We start from the raw sequence: 15,623 nt of genomic DNA, 5'->3' as shown, positions 1-15,623 counted from the left end.
GTGGCATGCAACATGTCTCGCATGGCTGGAGCTGCAGGCCTGCAGCTAGTAGTACCGGTAAGAGATACGGTATGCTTCGCTGGCTGGCTAACTGGCCAACTGGCTGGCCAACTGGCTAACGGGCTGGCTGGCTAACTGGCTGGCTGACCGGCTCGTGAAAGGGCCACTGACGTATTTTAGCGATATGACGCTCCCGCTTGCATCTTCCCACAATCATTCAACCAACAACCTTCTTCTCTGCCTTATCGCTGCTCCGCCAAAACCACTACAACTACCACCTCCAGCACCCTTACGCAGCCCAAGCAGCCCTCTGAATATTGCACGCTCTACCCCCCTTTGGCACCTCTACCATCAATCTACACCATGTCTGTCCAGGAAAGAGCCCAGGCACAGCTCTCGCAGCTTGACAAAGAGGTAAGCTCTGACCGCCTCAAGTGCAGATACCTGTCAAGGCAACCAGGGACCATAGTGTTCTTGTGTCAAGTAGACTGCAAGTCCTTGTGGGAGATTTTCGAGTGCTGATGGTACCATGTTCTACCTAGCTGTCCAAGTACCCCGCCCTCAACAACTTTGAGAAGCAAACCTCCGTTCCCAAGGTGTACGCCGTCCTCGGCCTCGCCGGCCTCTACTTCTTCCTCATCTTCTTCAACATTGCCGGAGAGTTCCTTGTGAACATTGCTGCATTCATCGTCCCTGGTTACTACTCGTTGAATGCCTTGTTCAGCGCCAACAAGGTCGATGACACCCAGGTACGCATCCCAACTCACGACAAATTCTTGTCGATAAGCAACTCAAGATTCTATACTAACGCATTTACAGTGGCTAACAGTACGTACACCCTCCAAACTGCGTAAACTACACAACTCCCTACACTGGACGCTGATTGGCTACATAGTACTGGGTTACTTTTGCTTTCCTTACCGTTTTCGAGAGCGCCGTGAATGCCGTCTACTGGTTCCGTACGTCAAACGAAATCCAACTCCTTAGCACGTTGCTGACAAAGACAGCCTTCTACTACACCTTCAAGTTCGTCCTCATCCTGTGGATGTCCCTTCCCCAGACTGCGTAAGTGCGCCCAACATATCACAAGTAACGTTGTTGACTAACGACTTGCAGTGGTGCACAGGTCGTCTTCCGCTCCTTCCTCCAACCCGTCTTCTCCCGCTACTTCTCCGAGGCTGGCTCGACTGCTGCCAACCTTCGCGCGAAGGTCGACTCTGCTGGCAAGGACCATGCTTCGTAGAGCAGTCACAATAATAGCACCTGTCTAATGGCCACATGACCACAACCAGACAGTCAAGGTCGAAGTTCCGCCCCAAAGATTACCTGGAGATAGGCCTACAAGTCAAATTCTCTTGCGCAGGGGGCAAACTTACTGCGGCATGTGGCTGTGCGGCTTGGAGACGCTGTATGAAGTAAGAAACACGAATGATGGACAGTGAACACAAGCAGTAGCATGGTGATGGGAAGACTTTAGTACGCGGATGTCTTGTTGGCAAGCGTCCTTGGGAATGTGTTGGGTAACGTAGAATTTTCGCTAGGCCCTGAAATCGTGCAGGTTGGTAGCGAAAACAGCGGTTTTGTATATCTGGTCCGAATTTGCATGCATTTCCAATCACAGATATCCTGATCCCATGATGCCCGCCGGAACTATCGACCTAATGCACCTCGTTTTACCGTGGCCAAGAACCGTAACGCACCATGAGATCGTCTTGCATCCCAATGTCCTTGTAATGGGGAATGGTTCCATATCTTCGTTCAAATAATGTATTTCCATGCATGCGAGTCTATAAGAAGTATAATCTCATTTTTGAAAATTTGTACACCTGGATAGCTAGCATGCGGGAGACTGCATGGCTAGACTTGGACATTCGTATGCAGCGTGACGAGGCACAATTGCGCTTTCTGCGGATGCTAATGGGTGGGCTCAGTCACCTAGCTGTTGGTACTTCTTTCTTTCTGTGACTAGTAAGTTAGTCCCAGCGAGAAATCCGTCGAAATTTGGTCGTGATGGTCTGGCAAATTAAAAATGTTTGGTTGTATTGCTAGATGAGGTCATGGGCAATCCTAGACTTGACCTCCCTCCAAACAAAACTTCCCCCATTTTGTACACCTAAAGCATTCCATTTCAGCCTTGCTTCTTCCACCGAAATCGAGGAAATGTTCCTCCCGTCCCAAAGAGGGACCAGATCAAGGAAACCATTCAATTTTCTCCATTTGCCAAAGGAATTACGACTTGATATATACGACTGCTTACTTGAGAGAGAGCACCAGGATAGGTCGAACACAATCGGCGGCGAGTCCGCAAAAGTGACTTTTGTGCTTTCAAGTCCGATCCCGCCAATCCACCTCACATGTAAGCAACTCTACGATGAGGTAACAGCATACCTGCGACCCAAAATCTCAGGCATGGCAGAACATCCAAGTACGCCGTGCCTCATTGTACATGAAAGCCCTTCGCGCCCTCTGGTACGTCTCGTCAACGAAGTTTTCCTTCAGCTCGCCTGGGCACAAATACTCAAGACCTTACCGGATGTGAATGAGGGTGGGAGATCCCTCAAACGAGCGGCCCAGGATACCCCCGAAGACGAGGTCAACTCCATCACCGTGTGCCGCTCGAATGGATCCTTCTCGAGCTTTTTAACGGACTTGAATACATCATATCTAATGAAGATAACACGACACATGGACCACCCAAGCTATCGCATGAGAATGGGGTTCCCGACTTCAGGGCAACTCCATGCTCATACACCGCCTCTATCTCACACGTTAAATATCACAGAAGAGTCAACTAGAGAGCCCAGACAGACACTACATGTTGCCATTTCGGGTAAACACGACGACTTCGACTTATCCGAGTTTCTTCCCATGCTGGGTATTAGCTGTGCCACTCACTGTCGCCCTGCAGTGGTCTATATCGCTCGTCCGGATAATTTGGCTTCTGTGATGACCAAGAATCTTAGTAGGTGGCTGGACTTCAAGGGCGAGGTTGGTGCAAAGGTATGATGGGAGGGGGCTGAGCTATGAGAGGGGATTGTCTTGATGCAGATACCTGCTAGGTATAACCATCCTCAGATCATTGACGTCTACAAGAACCAATCAGAGATGGGGTTAGAGTGGACGATCAGGTGAAAGCTTCGGTGGTGGATCTGTTATCCGCAAAAGGCCATGGACCTCGGCCCAATCGCGGGTAACTGTGGGCACCTCACCAGTGTCACCAGCAGCCTTCCAACGCCTTGCACGACTGTATTCTTGCGCTGGGACATGTAGTCATAGTTCTCCGTCCTCTACCATCGCTCTATTTTTTGACCAGACTCCTGCTTTTGTGTAATCATCTATCATTGACCACTGCCTTGCAATTGGCCGCTCGGTGACGTTGGGTTTGTTGGCAGACTCGACGACGACCCGCCCTTGGCCATACGCGACTTCAGCTAGGTAGGCGTTACAGGCCGACGGCTTGCACGACCACGGCCACGATGATACAGGGGACACGTTGCTGGCTGAAGCGCAATCGCACCAACTTTGCCATCGGGGCTGGGGTACTGGGCGCGGGTTATCTGGCGGGGCAGTATGTCTTGGGGAAGCTCGGGGAGGCGCGACAACGCATGAGTGATGATCGCATTGCAAAGGAGAAGTAGACAGCCCTTGACCCGTATGAAAGCTTATCAAGAGCCTTCTCCTGACTGTTAGTCTAGTCTACGCCGTCGATTCGAGCAGAACCAGGAGGACTGCACATTCACCGTCCTCGCTATCTTGCCCACAGCGACCGAGAACATCCTCGAGGCGATACCGGTCGAACAAGTGCTAGAGGAACTGCAGAAGCAAAAGGCTGAACGACTCTCACGAAGCGTAGGGACAAGCGAGATTGCGAGCTCAGCACCGCCTAGTGTGGCAGACACGCCGAGCATCGCAGACACAAACGAGGATGACACGCACAGCTCGAGTCTACAGACAGACAGCTTCGTTCACGCGAGCCAGGTGGTCACTGATGGTGACAGTGGGGCTGGACCCGTTGAGAGCGCCCAAGGGTCTGGCGAGGGGAAGAAGAGCAAGAAGAGCAAGGCGCAACTTTGGAATGAGATGAAGATCAGCTGTACCTATTCTCCTTGCTATTATCTGGTAACTTACTAACTCGACCAGCGATAACACGAGCCTTTACCCTCATCTACACCATTTCTCTTCTCACACTGCTCACCCGCATTCAACTGAACCTCCTCGGCCGCCGCAACTACCTCGCCTCAGTCGTTTCTCTTGCTGCACCCCAGTCTACCACGGAAGCCTCACGCATCAACCTCGAAAACAACGACGATGACAATTTTGACCAAGCGTATGGCAACGACTTCGAGACTAATCGACGCTATTTGAGTCTGAGCTGGTGGCTTTTACACAAGGGATGTATAGATCTGATTGGCAAAGTACGGGTTGCAGTCAAGGAGGTCTTTGGCATGCTGAACCCGCGCGAAGAGATCACCATTGAGAAGCTGTCTGAGCTCACTCTGGAAGTTCGAAAGAAAATCGAGGGCGCCACAGAAGAGGAGAGGAGGCATGTTCCCCATCACAAACCCATGAGCAACCACTAACAATTCACAGGACGTGCAAATGGCTCTCTTTCCTATTACCGCCACAAGATCAAGAAGACTACGTCCTACGCGAATCAGGCATGACTTCATCTTCCGAATCGACTTCACCCACCACTGCAACATCTCTCCGCCGCCTTATAGACGAGACATCCGACCTCATCGACTCCCCCGCCTTCACCCACGTCCTCACTCTCATTCTTGACGCCGCCTTCTCCCACCTCGTTGATACAAAGATCTCCCAACTATCCTACAAAATCCCACCAATTTCAGATAACCACGCCCGCGTTCAGGAGATTGTCGGCGGTGATGTCAAAGCAAAGGTAGCCAATAGCTTGGCAGTCTTCTGTAGACAGGCCCACAACATTGGCAGTGGCGCAAACAACGAGTACCTAGCCGCCATTGAGCAGGTCAGGGATCTCGAGGCATTTGCAGCCGTGGTTTACTCCAGCAACTTTGAGTTTGAGAGTCCGGAGATTGCGGCGCCCGACAGGCCAGGCACCGCGACTGCACCATCTCCATTGAAGCCGCAGTCGACGAGTCTGGTACCAGAGAATGAATTCGAGAATGTGACGATCAAGTCGGCACAGTCTGCTGAAGCCGAGTTTGAGAGTGCGTGGGGCAAAGCATTGGCAAAGGAGGACGGGCAGCAGCATTGAAGCAAGTGAATGATGTTGAATGCATGATTAGAATTTGGAGTGGGCACGGCGCTATACAGGAGCTTCGTAATGATACCCGCCATTCGGACATGTAATGCCACAATCTATAATGTCGGTATTAACAACTACCTTCCTCACCCACTTCTTCTGATGGAGATCTAATCGTCGTTCCGAGACCGTGGATCCAATCATTCCGGTTTCGGAACGCTACTAGTCGTGACGTCACGCGTCGACATTGTTGGGAGGTGCGAAGTATCTCAAAAGTCATTATAATACATTAATCGACAAACACAACGAAGCTCCCGTCCGTCGACCAATCCTCCCATCGTCCAAGTTTGGAGCCTATTGTTGCGTCAGCGTGAGCGATATCCAGAGCAGCATCAACTTCCACCCCTGCCTATCATGGCAACCCAACAGAATGGCAGTACAATAACGGCAAGAAAAAATGCGTATGTCACATTACTAACACGCCCTTCCTACCTCGCTGGTGCAATCCTCCTCGCCTATACACTACACAAGCACTCCCCGGACACACCACTCATCATCACCTATACGCCCGACACTCTGCCCGAAACCTCAGTCAACGCCTTCAAACGCGAAGCCGCCCACTCAAACATAGTACTCTACCCCGTGTCTCATCTCCGCCTTCCAGAAGATGGGACAGAATCCGGCATGGTCGCCGAGCGCTTCATCGACACATGGGCCAAACTCCGGGTCCTAGACTTGCACGAGATGGAGCAGAAGTTTGAGAGAATTTGTTGGCTAGATGCTGATATGATGATTTTTTCTGATCCGAGTCCGCTTGTGTTTAGTGAGGCGAATGATGAGTATCTCAAGGGTGGGGATGGCATGCGGGTCATGGCGGTACATACTTGTGTGTGCAACCTCGATCATGACTCCTGGGCTCCTGACGACTGGAAACCAGAGAACTGTGCAATGACGAGACCCACAGCGCCCGACCAACTTGCCACGGTAGCGCCACAGCCAGCGACCCTCGGCAACTTCAACAGTGGAACTTTCGTGTACCGTCCCTCTGCCGCCCTCTCGCGGTTCGTAAAAGCCAAATTCGAGGAACTGGGCAACAAAAAGCTCCGAGCGATGAAGTTCCCAGATCAGGACTTCCTAAACGAAGCCTTTGATGGACGCTGGAGCAGTCTGAGCTGGAAAACCAACGCGCTGAAGACATGGCGGTATTGGCATACTAATATCTGGCGCGACGACCAGGTCGCAGTACTCCACTACATTGTCGACAAGCCGTGGGCGGCGCGCGTCAGCGAGGATGGCACAGCGGGGTATCTGGGGAAAGACGGGGAAACGCACAAGTGGTGGTGGGACGAATATGCAAGGTGGGAGGCAGAAAGAAGGCAGCAGGGAGAGACGGTCTTGCTGGAAACATTGGGCATGTATGTGGCGGGTGGACGAGGCGAGAAGGAAATGCAAGCAATTGGCGGCGGAGCACAGGATTTTGCAAAGAAGTGGCCTGCTAAGTCGCCTGAGACTCAGCATGGGACGCAAGAAGCAAGAGGAGAAGGAGCAAAGGAACCGAGTGAAGATCCATTGAATTCAAGATATCACGGCCCAGTGTTGAGGAAGAAGATGTTGGGCGAGAGGGGCCACGGAGCAGTCGTCAATGGCCGGTGAATAAGTTAGTAGGCATAGCAATGGCAGTCTTCGCCTAAGATGACCCCATCAGACCTATTTATATGATACATCAGTATCCGCATGCAAAAGGTACTCCATTCCATGGAACTTTGCAGTACTCACACGACTCAAAACCTTCACAATGCCACGACGAGCGAAAATACACAATCACGCATTTCAAACATATGCCCAGTTGATCACTTGCGTGCCGTTGCTTGCGACTGTGGTGGGTAATGCCGTGAGCACTGGTATGCGAGCACCATGTGAATGTAGGGGTACAAGCTAGGCAATGCACAAAAGTTGGATAGAGCGTGTGAGGAAAATTGTTATTGTATTGTAGAAAAATCGTGGTTGTATTCCAGAAAAACCATTACTATAATCCGAAAGAACCAATATTGTATTCTAGAAAACCATTCTCGTATTCCGGCAAAAACGATGATGTATTCCAGAACAACCATTAAAGTATTCCAGAAGGACCATCATTGTCATCCAGAAAAACCAGCATCGTATCCCGGAAAGACCATTATTGTAATCCAGGAAACCTATCATCGTGTTCCGGAAAACCCATGATATATCCAGGAGGACATCCATCTGAATACCTGCTCTCTCCCCATACCTTCCTCCCAAGACTCCGTCCGTCGCTCACTACCCAACCCCCAAAATCCTTTTCACTTTATTCATGCCAGCCACCTGCATACCAACCAAGGCATCCTAGTAAAACTCCAGCAGGTCCGGCCCGACATCTGCAAACTGCCCTGTCTTACCCGCAGGCGGATCCTCACGCCGGGACTCCATGGCCGCTGCTGCAGCGCGATTCGCGAGAATGTAGGAGCCGTTGTGCATGGGTGTTTCACCGCGGAGTTCAGCTGCGAGGGTGGGGCGAGCGGCAGGGATCCTGTGGGGAGAGAGAGGCGTTAGCTAGTGTGCGTGGTGTGTGGCGAAGGAGGGTTTGGGGTGGTTGTGGTTGTTTGTGAGGAAGGGAGAGGGGGTGGAGGGTGAGGTGCGGACTTACTTTCGAGGACGCTCACGGTTTAGGGAGGCAGGGAGGGGAGAAGGAGGGGTAGGTACTGGATGGGTGGGAGGGGTGGCGTTATGATTGTCGTTATGAACGTTTGAAATGGGAATGAGGTTCGCGGGGGGCGTTGCTTTGTTGACGGCGGCGGCGATGGTAGGGACAGGCTGGGATATGATCCTGTAGGATCCGTTGGCACCATTAGATACGCCGATACCATTACCATTGGGCTTGGTCTCTGCTCCGCTATTGATGACACTGGTGGTGGCTTCGCCATGTGCTGTACCGCTCTGTCTAATGACCGTCGCCGTCATCGCGCCCATCTGACCCATTTGCACGCCACGAGCAACCAGATTTCCAGGGTGCCCGGTATCGAACAAGAAAGCCAGCTCCGGATCGTTCAGCGGAATGCGGCCGTGAAGAGCGTTGTCCAGAGCTATCTGTTGTCGGTGGTAGGCGGCATAGCCCTCGATCGAGCCATCCCTCTGCTCAACGATGGGCGCAGCAATCTTCGCGGCCTCTTGACCAGCCACCTTGCCGGCAACAAAACCGCGATTGTACTCGCGTTCGGTAATGTCGCTGGCATTCGCAACTGCCTGCGTAGCTTCGTAGAATTCGGCCTCCAGGGCTGCGCGGGTGGCTATCTTGTACTGCTGCTCGCGAATCTCTTGGACGATTTCACGCTGGCGGACCCGATCAGAACGCATCTTGAGCTTGCCATGGGCGTTGGCTAATCGTCTATTAGCAGCCAGCTCCTCCTCGCGCTTGATCAACTCGCGGTCCACGACATTCATAGATCGAGAAGATTCTCGATGAAAATTCCCAAGATTTTCGTGCATCTGCCTTTGTCCTTCAGCCAAGTACACCTCCATCTGTGAGATCTGTTTGCGCCGATGCTCCAGGTCACGCTCCTGAGCTTCAGCCCTCGCATTGCTCGCCAGAGCTTCTTCCTGGGCGTGAATAAGGTTGGTCAGGAGGCTCGACATGGCAGCATCGCTCTTGCGCCGCTGCTCCAACTCGATGCTCTTGCGCATGTTCGCGCTGCTTCTACGTTCTGCGTCAAGTACATTCTTTAATGACATGACTTGTGCATGTAGACGAGCGACCTGCTCACTATCACCGGCATCATAGCGAGGAAACGATTGCTGAATTTGGAGCTGCCGAGGTTGGCGGGGACGTAACTCAAAGTCCTGGATGCGCTGATTGTGCGGCGAGACTGGTGTGGAGCTTGAGTGCTGTAAAATGTCAGATGTGCTCGAGTGGAGAAATTCCACATACAATTACCTTAGAGCTTTGTAGACCATGCATTTGCTGCATAGGCTTTTGATAAGCGGGCCGAAGATGAGGGGGTACACTGCCACTTGAAGAGGGCAATGCTGGCGTCTTAGCCGACTTCTCTGGGACGATGCTTGGGGAGATAGCACCGGTTTGTGGAGGTAGTGACTTGTCTTGAAGGCCTTGCTGCGCGTTGACTGTCGCATTATCATGTCGCTCTTCACACCCGGCCGTTGATGGTTCGATCGGAAATTCGGACGTAGCAAGTGGAGCTATATCAGCAACGATCGAATTCTTCAAGACCGGCTCCTCTGTTGACGTGAGCATCGACTTATCAGTAGCCAGCTCAACAATCCTGTCAAGTGTCTGAACATTACCGAGCTTGCAATTCAGGCCAACGGCATCTTTGCCTTTGGAACCTGCGGTCTCGAAATCGTTGCTAGGTACCAGCAGCTCGTCTGACTCGACGCCCTCGTCACCTTCAAGAACCTTCTTGTTGGCACTGACGAGAGCCTCACTGGCAGAAACGTTCTCCAAGACGCTGTCGTTGTTGTTGGGCTCCATCTCGTTCTTTGCCAGGGCACAGAAAGTGGTAGAAGCTGTGTTGTATTATGACGGCGTATTCGTGAAGTAACAGGATATGAATCGAAGCTTTCGGCGCGCCCGTATAATAACGGACAACAAACAATAGATGCTCTTGGTCTGCCTACCTGTTGGTCCACAATATCCTCTCGATAATGATATCAGAATTGGGTAAGCACTTACGAGGTAGTACTGTAAATGAACTCAGTATTTTGTTGTGAGGTAGAGTGGAGAGTGGATAGTCGGGGTGTGTGCAAAAGGTGAGCTGGCTCGCTCTATATACAGGTGAAAGCTGGGTCCGCCCGTCAAAGTGGGGCCGGCCTCTCACCGTTGTGACTGAGAGACGGATTCACGGCTGATCAAGCTCTGGGGATAGGGAGTCGGTAAAACAAATGATTGGTCGACACTGCGCGTTCAAAGGCGACAACACCTTAAGAGTGAGCCTGATAGAGCCAGAGTCAAACGGGACGCACATGAGCAAAGTAAGTGAGCCAGGACCATGTATATGCCGAAGACTGCAGGTGGCGACTATCTCTCTTGATAGGCTTTCCTTTGCTGCGTAAGACACAACCTGATCTTGAGCAAACAGAATATGAGCCAGGCCGCCAGTTCAGGTGAAGTAAGACTTGGTCCTGCCGATCGAAAAAGTCCAAATGATGTCACAGGATCCTCCTTTTGTTTACCCAGACACCGCAGCTAGCTTATGTGAGGGGCACATTTAGCCTTGCTATCAAGATATTGTTGTCTATTTTTGTGCGCTCCAAAATTATAGCGTTTCGCGAACAATGACAAATTGAACGCCAGCATCGCTAAAAAGACATCGAAGCTCTGAAGCATGAAATTCGAGAAAGTCATGTACAGCAACATACTTAAGTCGCGGCAAAGCTGTTGGACAATCTTCGGCCAGGTGACGTAGATTCCTGGTTCTATCATCATGGCAGCCAAATTCGAATAGACCATCCTCATATCGCAGAATCGTCAAACTCTCTAGACTGACGGGTAATAGATCGGCAATTCGACCTTCCCAAGTATAATGATCGTCCGAAGTGAATCTCTCGCAAATAGTCAAGCTTTGAAGATTGATAAAGGCACGGAATGAGTTGAAGAGGCGCTTGGGCGGCCTGGGAAGGTCAAGGCGTACTTCTCGCAAGTCGAGACGCAAAGTTTCCAATGTTTCCGCATGCTTCAGCAGGCCTGGGACGAGCCCGAACGGAGGCTCAGTCATGCAATCGAGATACGACCATTCGCAGGTGACGTGTCGCAAGCCCTCGCAAGCGCGCCACAGGTCAACCACTTCCTCAATTTTGAGGAAACATTTGGTAATATCAAGTCTCCGCAATTGTTTAAAAGGAACAAATGATGTTGCCGATGCGGCAGACGGGTCGTCGTCTGACTCAATGCCGCAAACCTGCACCTCCTTGAGCAGAGGTGCAGATTTCATGGTCAAAACGATGCGGGCATACCAATCGTTCCTAGTGTTGTGTCTGTAACTCGATGTATTGACCTGAAAACACAGGGTCTCAAGCTTGCTGAAGCTTACGTGTGAGACCACTGCATGCTCAATCGCTGGGTCGACGGCTAGGGCAGGGGGAAGGATGAATTGCCAGAAAGACATGTCCTCAGTGTCGAGGCTTACCACGCACAAATGCTGTAAGTTTGGTGCAAGCTTTACTATCTCTGCCAGTAGATAAAAGTAACGTGCAATCATTTGTATGGTGTCATATTCTTCAGTTTCGTCGTATAGATTGTTGCCCAGATGGTCGGAGAAACGGTTCTCGATGTACCGAACATACTTGGAGAATGAAGATCTATGCTCCCCGAGATGAACTTCAGCAGAGATTGTTCGATGAAACAATGTAAGGTGCTCCATCCCCTTCCAGGTCGAAGTACTGGTAAATGACGCGTACAGTACAGGCGTAGCTATCCGTCTCAAGCGGCGAGAAGTCAGACAAAGTGAATGTAATGCGAGCCGTCTTTCTTGATTGATTGATTGCCTTTTTCTCTCTTCTTTCAACTTGCTCATCGCGATAGCTTGTGGTTCGGAGGCGCGAAGGCTATCGAGGTGACGCATGATCTCCAGAAGAAGCTCATCGGGCAGCTGGAGCAGGCTCATACATGGTGGCATTTTTTCATCATCCATCATTCATGAATATTATCTCGCGAAAGTCGTTTTCTCGTGCCTTGATAAGGGAGCTGTGGAGTGTTCACAGGTGGAAAGCGGAGCCGAGAGAACAGCTCCAGTCGCGGAGACTTTGCTTAGTTTGGCGCTAATCTCGAAACAGCCTAGTTCATCCCATTGGAATGGCTATAGAAGAGTACATGCATGATCTGTACATCGACGACGATCGAACATGAAACGAGTTGGATATCATTGAAAAACAAAAAGAATCATCGCTCATACAATCCGCTGTACTTTGCCCGTCGTTACATCGTAAATCCAGCCTGAGATGGTGATACCACTCTCAATCGCCTTGCTTTGCAGCCATGCTACATCTTTCTTGACCTCTAGCTCCAGGCTTGTAAATGTAAGGAAATCGAGATCCGCAACCTCCTTCGCAGCAGCTGCGCCTTTTTGTATCCTCACAACGTCCCGCGCTGATTCGTTTTCGAATGATAACATGCCACACCCGGTGTGCTTGACCAGCAGCACTTCCGTGGTCCCGAGAAGTTGTTGTGAGATGACAAGAGATCGGAAAGCCTCGCGAGCAGATGCACCTGCATTTCGGATGACATGGGCTGCGCCGAGAGGGATGCCAAAGGCGGCCGCGGGATCGATGCGGGCATCCATGCAAGTCACTGAGTAGGGAAATGTTAGTATCAACAAACAACCTCAGCTGTCATCATACGATTTTCACATACGGATTGCATATTTTTGGCTGGGCGGCAGGGCGAGATGACCCTGCGTAAAGCATGCAGCATATTCTTCGTTACCCTCTTCGAGGTTTTGTTGCCCGATCGGCCTGGTAGTTGGTGTTCGAGGAGTAGGCCACATAGTTCAGGTAGTCTTTTTAGTATGCAGAATCGAATACACTGGGGAAAGTGTACCTTTTAAATATGCCATGTTGAAGGATAATCCTCGCACACTCTTTTTCTACACAGTATGGCAAAGCCATTGATGGTGATGGCGGAATTGCGGGGCGGAATGGCGCAATACTGTGGGAGAAAGCCCGAGACTCGCCGGTCCGCTTGTTACTCCATGAAGCGCTAACAGAGTACAGAACCTTACCATTCCCAATGTGAATCTGAACCGCGGGGAAGGACGGAATCAACCGTGAAACTCTCAACAGGAGATCACGTGGGTTCTGCCCCACTGGAGACTTCCAGGTCTTAAGTACGTACGGAGCGATTGATTGCTAAGCTGATCTTCCATCTCTTCAAGCGTGTGCCAACTCCATGCGATCCAAGCAGTTCACGGGCAATCTCAGTAACATTGGCGAGACATGGAAATCCCTCAAAAAGCCTGCTTCCGATTTGCCCGATGACACAGCACGCGCATCTACCTTAGGTATCCATCATTGAGAGTATTGCACATTCACGCATCCAACACTGAAACAGGCCTAGCTCTTGATACCTGTCTCAGCAAAAGATTATAACAGGACCCAATACCGCAGAATCAAGCAATGTCGTAACTCTCAAAACGTAACCTCTTAGGAACCTGCGGATAGATTTATCAGAAGAACGCTTCACAACTCGTCCAAGAACTACTCTTTATCCGTCTTCCCCAAAAGCGGAATTAAAGCAGGTGGAGAGTAGCACCTTGGGCGTATCTAGGTATGTTTCGTTAATGCGGGGAAAGTTCTGAATGTAAAGAATGTTATTGACTACTTTAGGGCTTATGAGACATCGAATTTAGCAAAGATAAGTCCCAAGACGCTAGGATGAGTAGCAACCAGTGTAAACCCGCTCACATACGAACAGTGGGTGCGTACATTGTTCAACTTCGTTACCGCCGCAGTGACAAATGAAAAGCACGAGCGCTATGCTCTCGTTCCCTCCCTCCTCCGGCATAGATGCCGGCCCAATCCCTGCCTTAAGGCAAGATTGTGTCCCACTCACAGAAGCGTAGGAAGTAAAACTCCAGCGCAGCAGCCGCGTAGCTCTCGGCATTCTCAGTTGTGGGCGTAGTAGGCTTGTATTGGCTGTTGTCGGCGTTGTAGGCATCCCATAGGCGCTTCAGCTCCCTTGCGGCTTGCCACGGCTCCATGCCGTCGTAGTGCTTGCGATCGTCATCGCCTCCCTTGACATAGACGTCGACAGTGCCAGCCGAGTCATAACCATCCGGATCAGGTCTTGCAGTTAATCCTGCCCTCTGCCCAACATCGTGCAGATGCGTCATTTCATGGAAGATCGTAAGGCCGGCGACTTCAAAGAAAGGGAACTTTTCGCCTGTCTGGCACCACTGGCCGCGCCGTGTCCCAATTTTCTTGGTGTCAAGGTCTTGCTTGGTTTGTACGGTGTTTGCGTTAAAGAAGCGGTCGCATAGCACCATCTACTAACGTCAGAGATAAGACAAACTCATTTTACGATCTTAAACATACCGTTGACTCTCCAGGCTTTGGACTCGTAGCCGCAAGGACTGAAGTACCGCAATTCGGGTCTTGATCTGAACCACATGCGATGTCAATCCAGTATCCTTGTCCGCCATCATTGTCGTCGACGGGAAGGCGGCTATTATAAATAACCTGGTTCATCCGCTTGACTTGATCTTTGTCTCCATCTCCAAAGTAATGAGAAAATGCGGTACTCTCAGTAAAGGCATTTCCATTAGAGTCCTTGCCATCTTGTGTAGTTGATGCCAACTGAGAGGCATCAGTGAAGGCTTTCTGGGCTTTCTCCTTATAGGTGATGTCTCTATTAGGGATCTTCCGGTCACAACTTGTGGCGTAACGAGCTCCGCGGGCAAACAGTCGATGTACGCTGTCCTTGGAGTCGTCGAACGGGAGTGCTGTGACAACTGTAACTCCGGCCAGGAGGACGACAGAATTCTTGGTGAAGTGCATTGCGATGAAGGCTTTCTTATTGCTGGTGGGCGATTGAAATAATGTGGATGAGATGCAAGCTTCTGGTTTGATGATACAAAAGAGATGTGAGATGAGGTTCATAGTCGTTCTTGATGGACCTTCTTATACATCTTGAACGTCCTGAACGCACTGATCCTACCTAGAGACCGTGTGTAGTGAGGCGTCCTTCCACTGAACATCTGCGTAGGATCGTGAGGAACAACATCCAACGCGACTACGTACATTTGGCATGGAGGCGAGGATTTACGTCGGTGTCCGAATCAACTGGATACACACGAAGATGTTACCTTCACATGGATGCGGCTCACGATCACATGGATTGTCGCTGCTTAGTGGCTGACAGTTGCGAAATAGCTACTATGCTTGGATAGTACGACAGTGCAAGAGTGAAGAAAGATGCTTTGTTCTGTTTCAAGGCCTACCGGTACCGGTATATTCGCTTAGGCGATGGTATGGTCAGTTCGCTCCGGTCAGCCTCGTGGGATAAGACATGCGGGCTGAATTGGTCATCGCTATTTCCTCAATGCCTGCATGTGTAGGATGCCTAACAGCTCAGCGGACACACGTGATTGTTTGTGTATCCAAAGCCGTTCGCTCTTAGCATTTATCACGTCACAAGTGGTCACTTTCAAGGACGCCTCAGGCAGGCCACATGGCCATGGGACCGCCGAGAGGTGGCATGGCGCTAACAACGGGGCACGTCAGCCCGCTGCCGCCCCTCGCTGGTATAGAATACTACTAGCGTGATATTAAAAGTCACAAACCAATTCTACATTAACACTAAATTAATTACTTAGGGGTTTGAGTTAGAGTAAGGTTCGGGTTAGAGTAGGGTTAGGGTTACAGTAGGGTAAGA

General features: G+C 50.9%; 8 protein-coding genes across 8 annotated transcripts; 4 read left to right on the top strand and 4 right to left on the bottom strand.

Annotated features, from left to right (window-relative positions):
• Positions 1-363: 363 nt before the first annotated feature.
• Positions 364-1,243, top strand: YOP1 (ER membrane protein DP1/Yop1; the record flags this gene model as incomplete). The annotated part of the gene is made up of 6 exons (XM_003844270.2): positions 364-414; positions 543-749; positions 820-828; positions 896-959; positions 1,008-1,065; positions 1,117-1,243. 6 exons carry the CDS (start codon positions 364-366, stop codon positions 1,241-1,243), a joined length of 516 nt encoding a protein of 171 aa, XP_003844318.2.
• A 917-nt stretch (positions 1,244-2,160) lies between these two features.
• Positions 2,161-3,006, top strand: IAQ61_011750 (uncharacterized protein; the record flags this gene model as incomplete). Its single annotated transcript, XM_066099332.1, has 1 exon — positions 2,161-3,006. The coding sequence occupies one exon, from the start codon at positions 2,161-2,163 to the stop codon at positions 3,004-3,006; it is 846 nt and encodes a 281-aa protein (XP_065950851.1).
• A 470-nt stretch (positions 3,007-3,476) lies between these two features.
• IAQ61_011749 (uncharacterized protein) lies at positions 3,477-5,236 on the top strand (the record flags this gene model as incomplete). Its single annotated transcript, XM_066099331.1, has 4 exons — positions 3,477-3,634; positions 3,696-4,093; positions 4,141-4,543; positions 4,591-5,236. 4 exons carry the CDS (start codon positions 3,477-3,479, stop codon positions 5,234-5,236), a joined length of 1,605 nt encoding a protein of 534 aa, XP_065950850.1.
• Positions 5,237-5,638: 402 nt separating this feature from the next.
• Positions 5,639-6,877, top strand: IAQ61_011748 (uncharacterized protein; the record flags this gene model as incomplete). Its single annotated transcript, XM_003844268.1, has 1 exon — positions 5,639-6,877. One exon carries the CDS (start codon positions 5,639-5,641, stop codon positions 6,875-6,877), a length of 1,239 nt encoding a protein of 412 aa, XP_003844316.1.
• Positions 6,878-7,588: 711 nt separating this feature from the next.
• On the bottom strand, positions 7,589-9,728 carry IAQ61_011747 (uncharacterized protein; the record flags this gene model as incomplete). The annotated part of the gene is made up of 4 exons (XM_066099330.1): positions 7,589-7,772; positions 7,890-9,124; positions 9,174-9,475; positions 9,542-9,728. 4 exons carry the CDS (start codon positions 9,726-9,728, stop codon positions 7,589-7,591), a joined length of 1,908 nt encoding a protein of 635 aa, XP_065950849.1.
• A 784-nt stretch (positions 9,729-10,512) lies between these two features.
• IAQ61_011746 (uncharacterized protein) lies at positions 10,513-11,871 on the bottom strand (the record flags this gene model as incomplete). Its single annotated transcript, XM_003844266.2, has 1 exon — positions 10,513-11,871. The coding sequence occupies one exon, from the start codon at positions 11,869-11,871 to the stop codon at positions 10,513-10,515; it is 1,359 nt and encodes a 452-aa protein (XP_003844314.2).
• Positions 11,872-12,018: 147 nt separating this feature from the next.
• IAQ61_011745 (uncharacterized protein) lies at positions 12,019-12,781 on the bottom strand. Its single transcript, XM_003844265.2, has 2 exons — positions 12,606-12,781; positions 12,019-12,542 (listed from the first exon to the last, which is right to left on the bottom strand). The coding sequence occupies exons 1-2, from the start codon at positions 12,736-12,738 to the stop codon at positions 12,142-12,144; spliced, it is 534 nt and encodes a 177-aa protein (XP_003844313.1). The 5' UTR covers positions 12,739-12,781; the 3' UTR covers positions 12,019-12,141.
• A 762-nt stretch (positions 12,782-13,543) lies between these two features.
• On the bottom strand, positions 13,544-15,099 carry IAQ61_011744 (uncharacterized protein). Its single transcript, XM_003844264.2, has 2 exons — positions 14,285-15,099; positions 13,544-14,235 (listed from the first exon to the last, which is right to left on the bottom strand). The coding sequence occupies exons 1-2, from the start codon at positions 14,846-14,848 to the stop codon at positions 13,777-13,779; spliced, it is 1,023 nt and encodes a 340-aa protein (XP_003844312.2). The 5' UTR covers positions 14,849-15,099; the 3' UTR covers positions 13,544-13,776.
• Positions 15,100-15,623: the final 524 nt, after the last annotated feature.

This window comes from Plenodomus lingam (assembly GCF_022343315.1).
Source record: "Plenodomus lingam strain CAN1 chromosome Unknown scaffold_20, whole genome shotgun sequence".
Lineage (NCBI taxonomy): Eukaryota > Fungi > Ascomycota > Dothideomycetes > Pleosporales > Leptosphaeriaceae > Plenodomus > Plenodomus lingam.
Note: the sequence above shows the minus strand (reverse complement) of the source record. Positions and strands in the feature narration are given on the sequence as shown.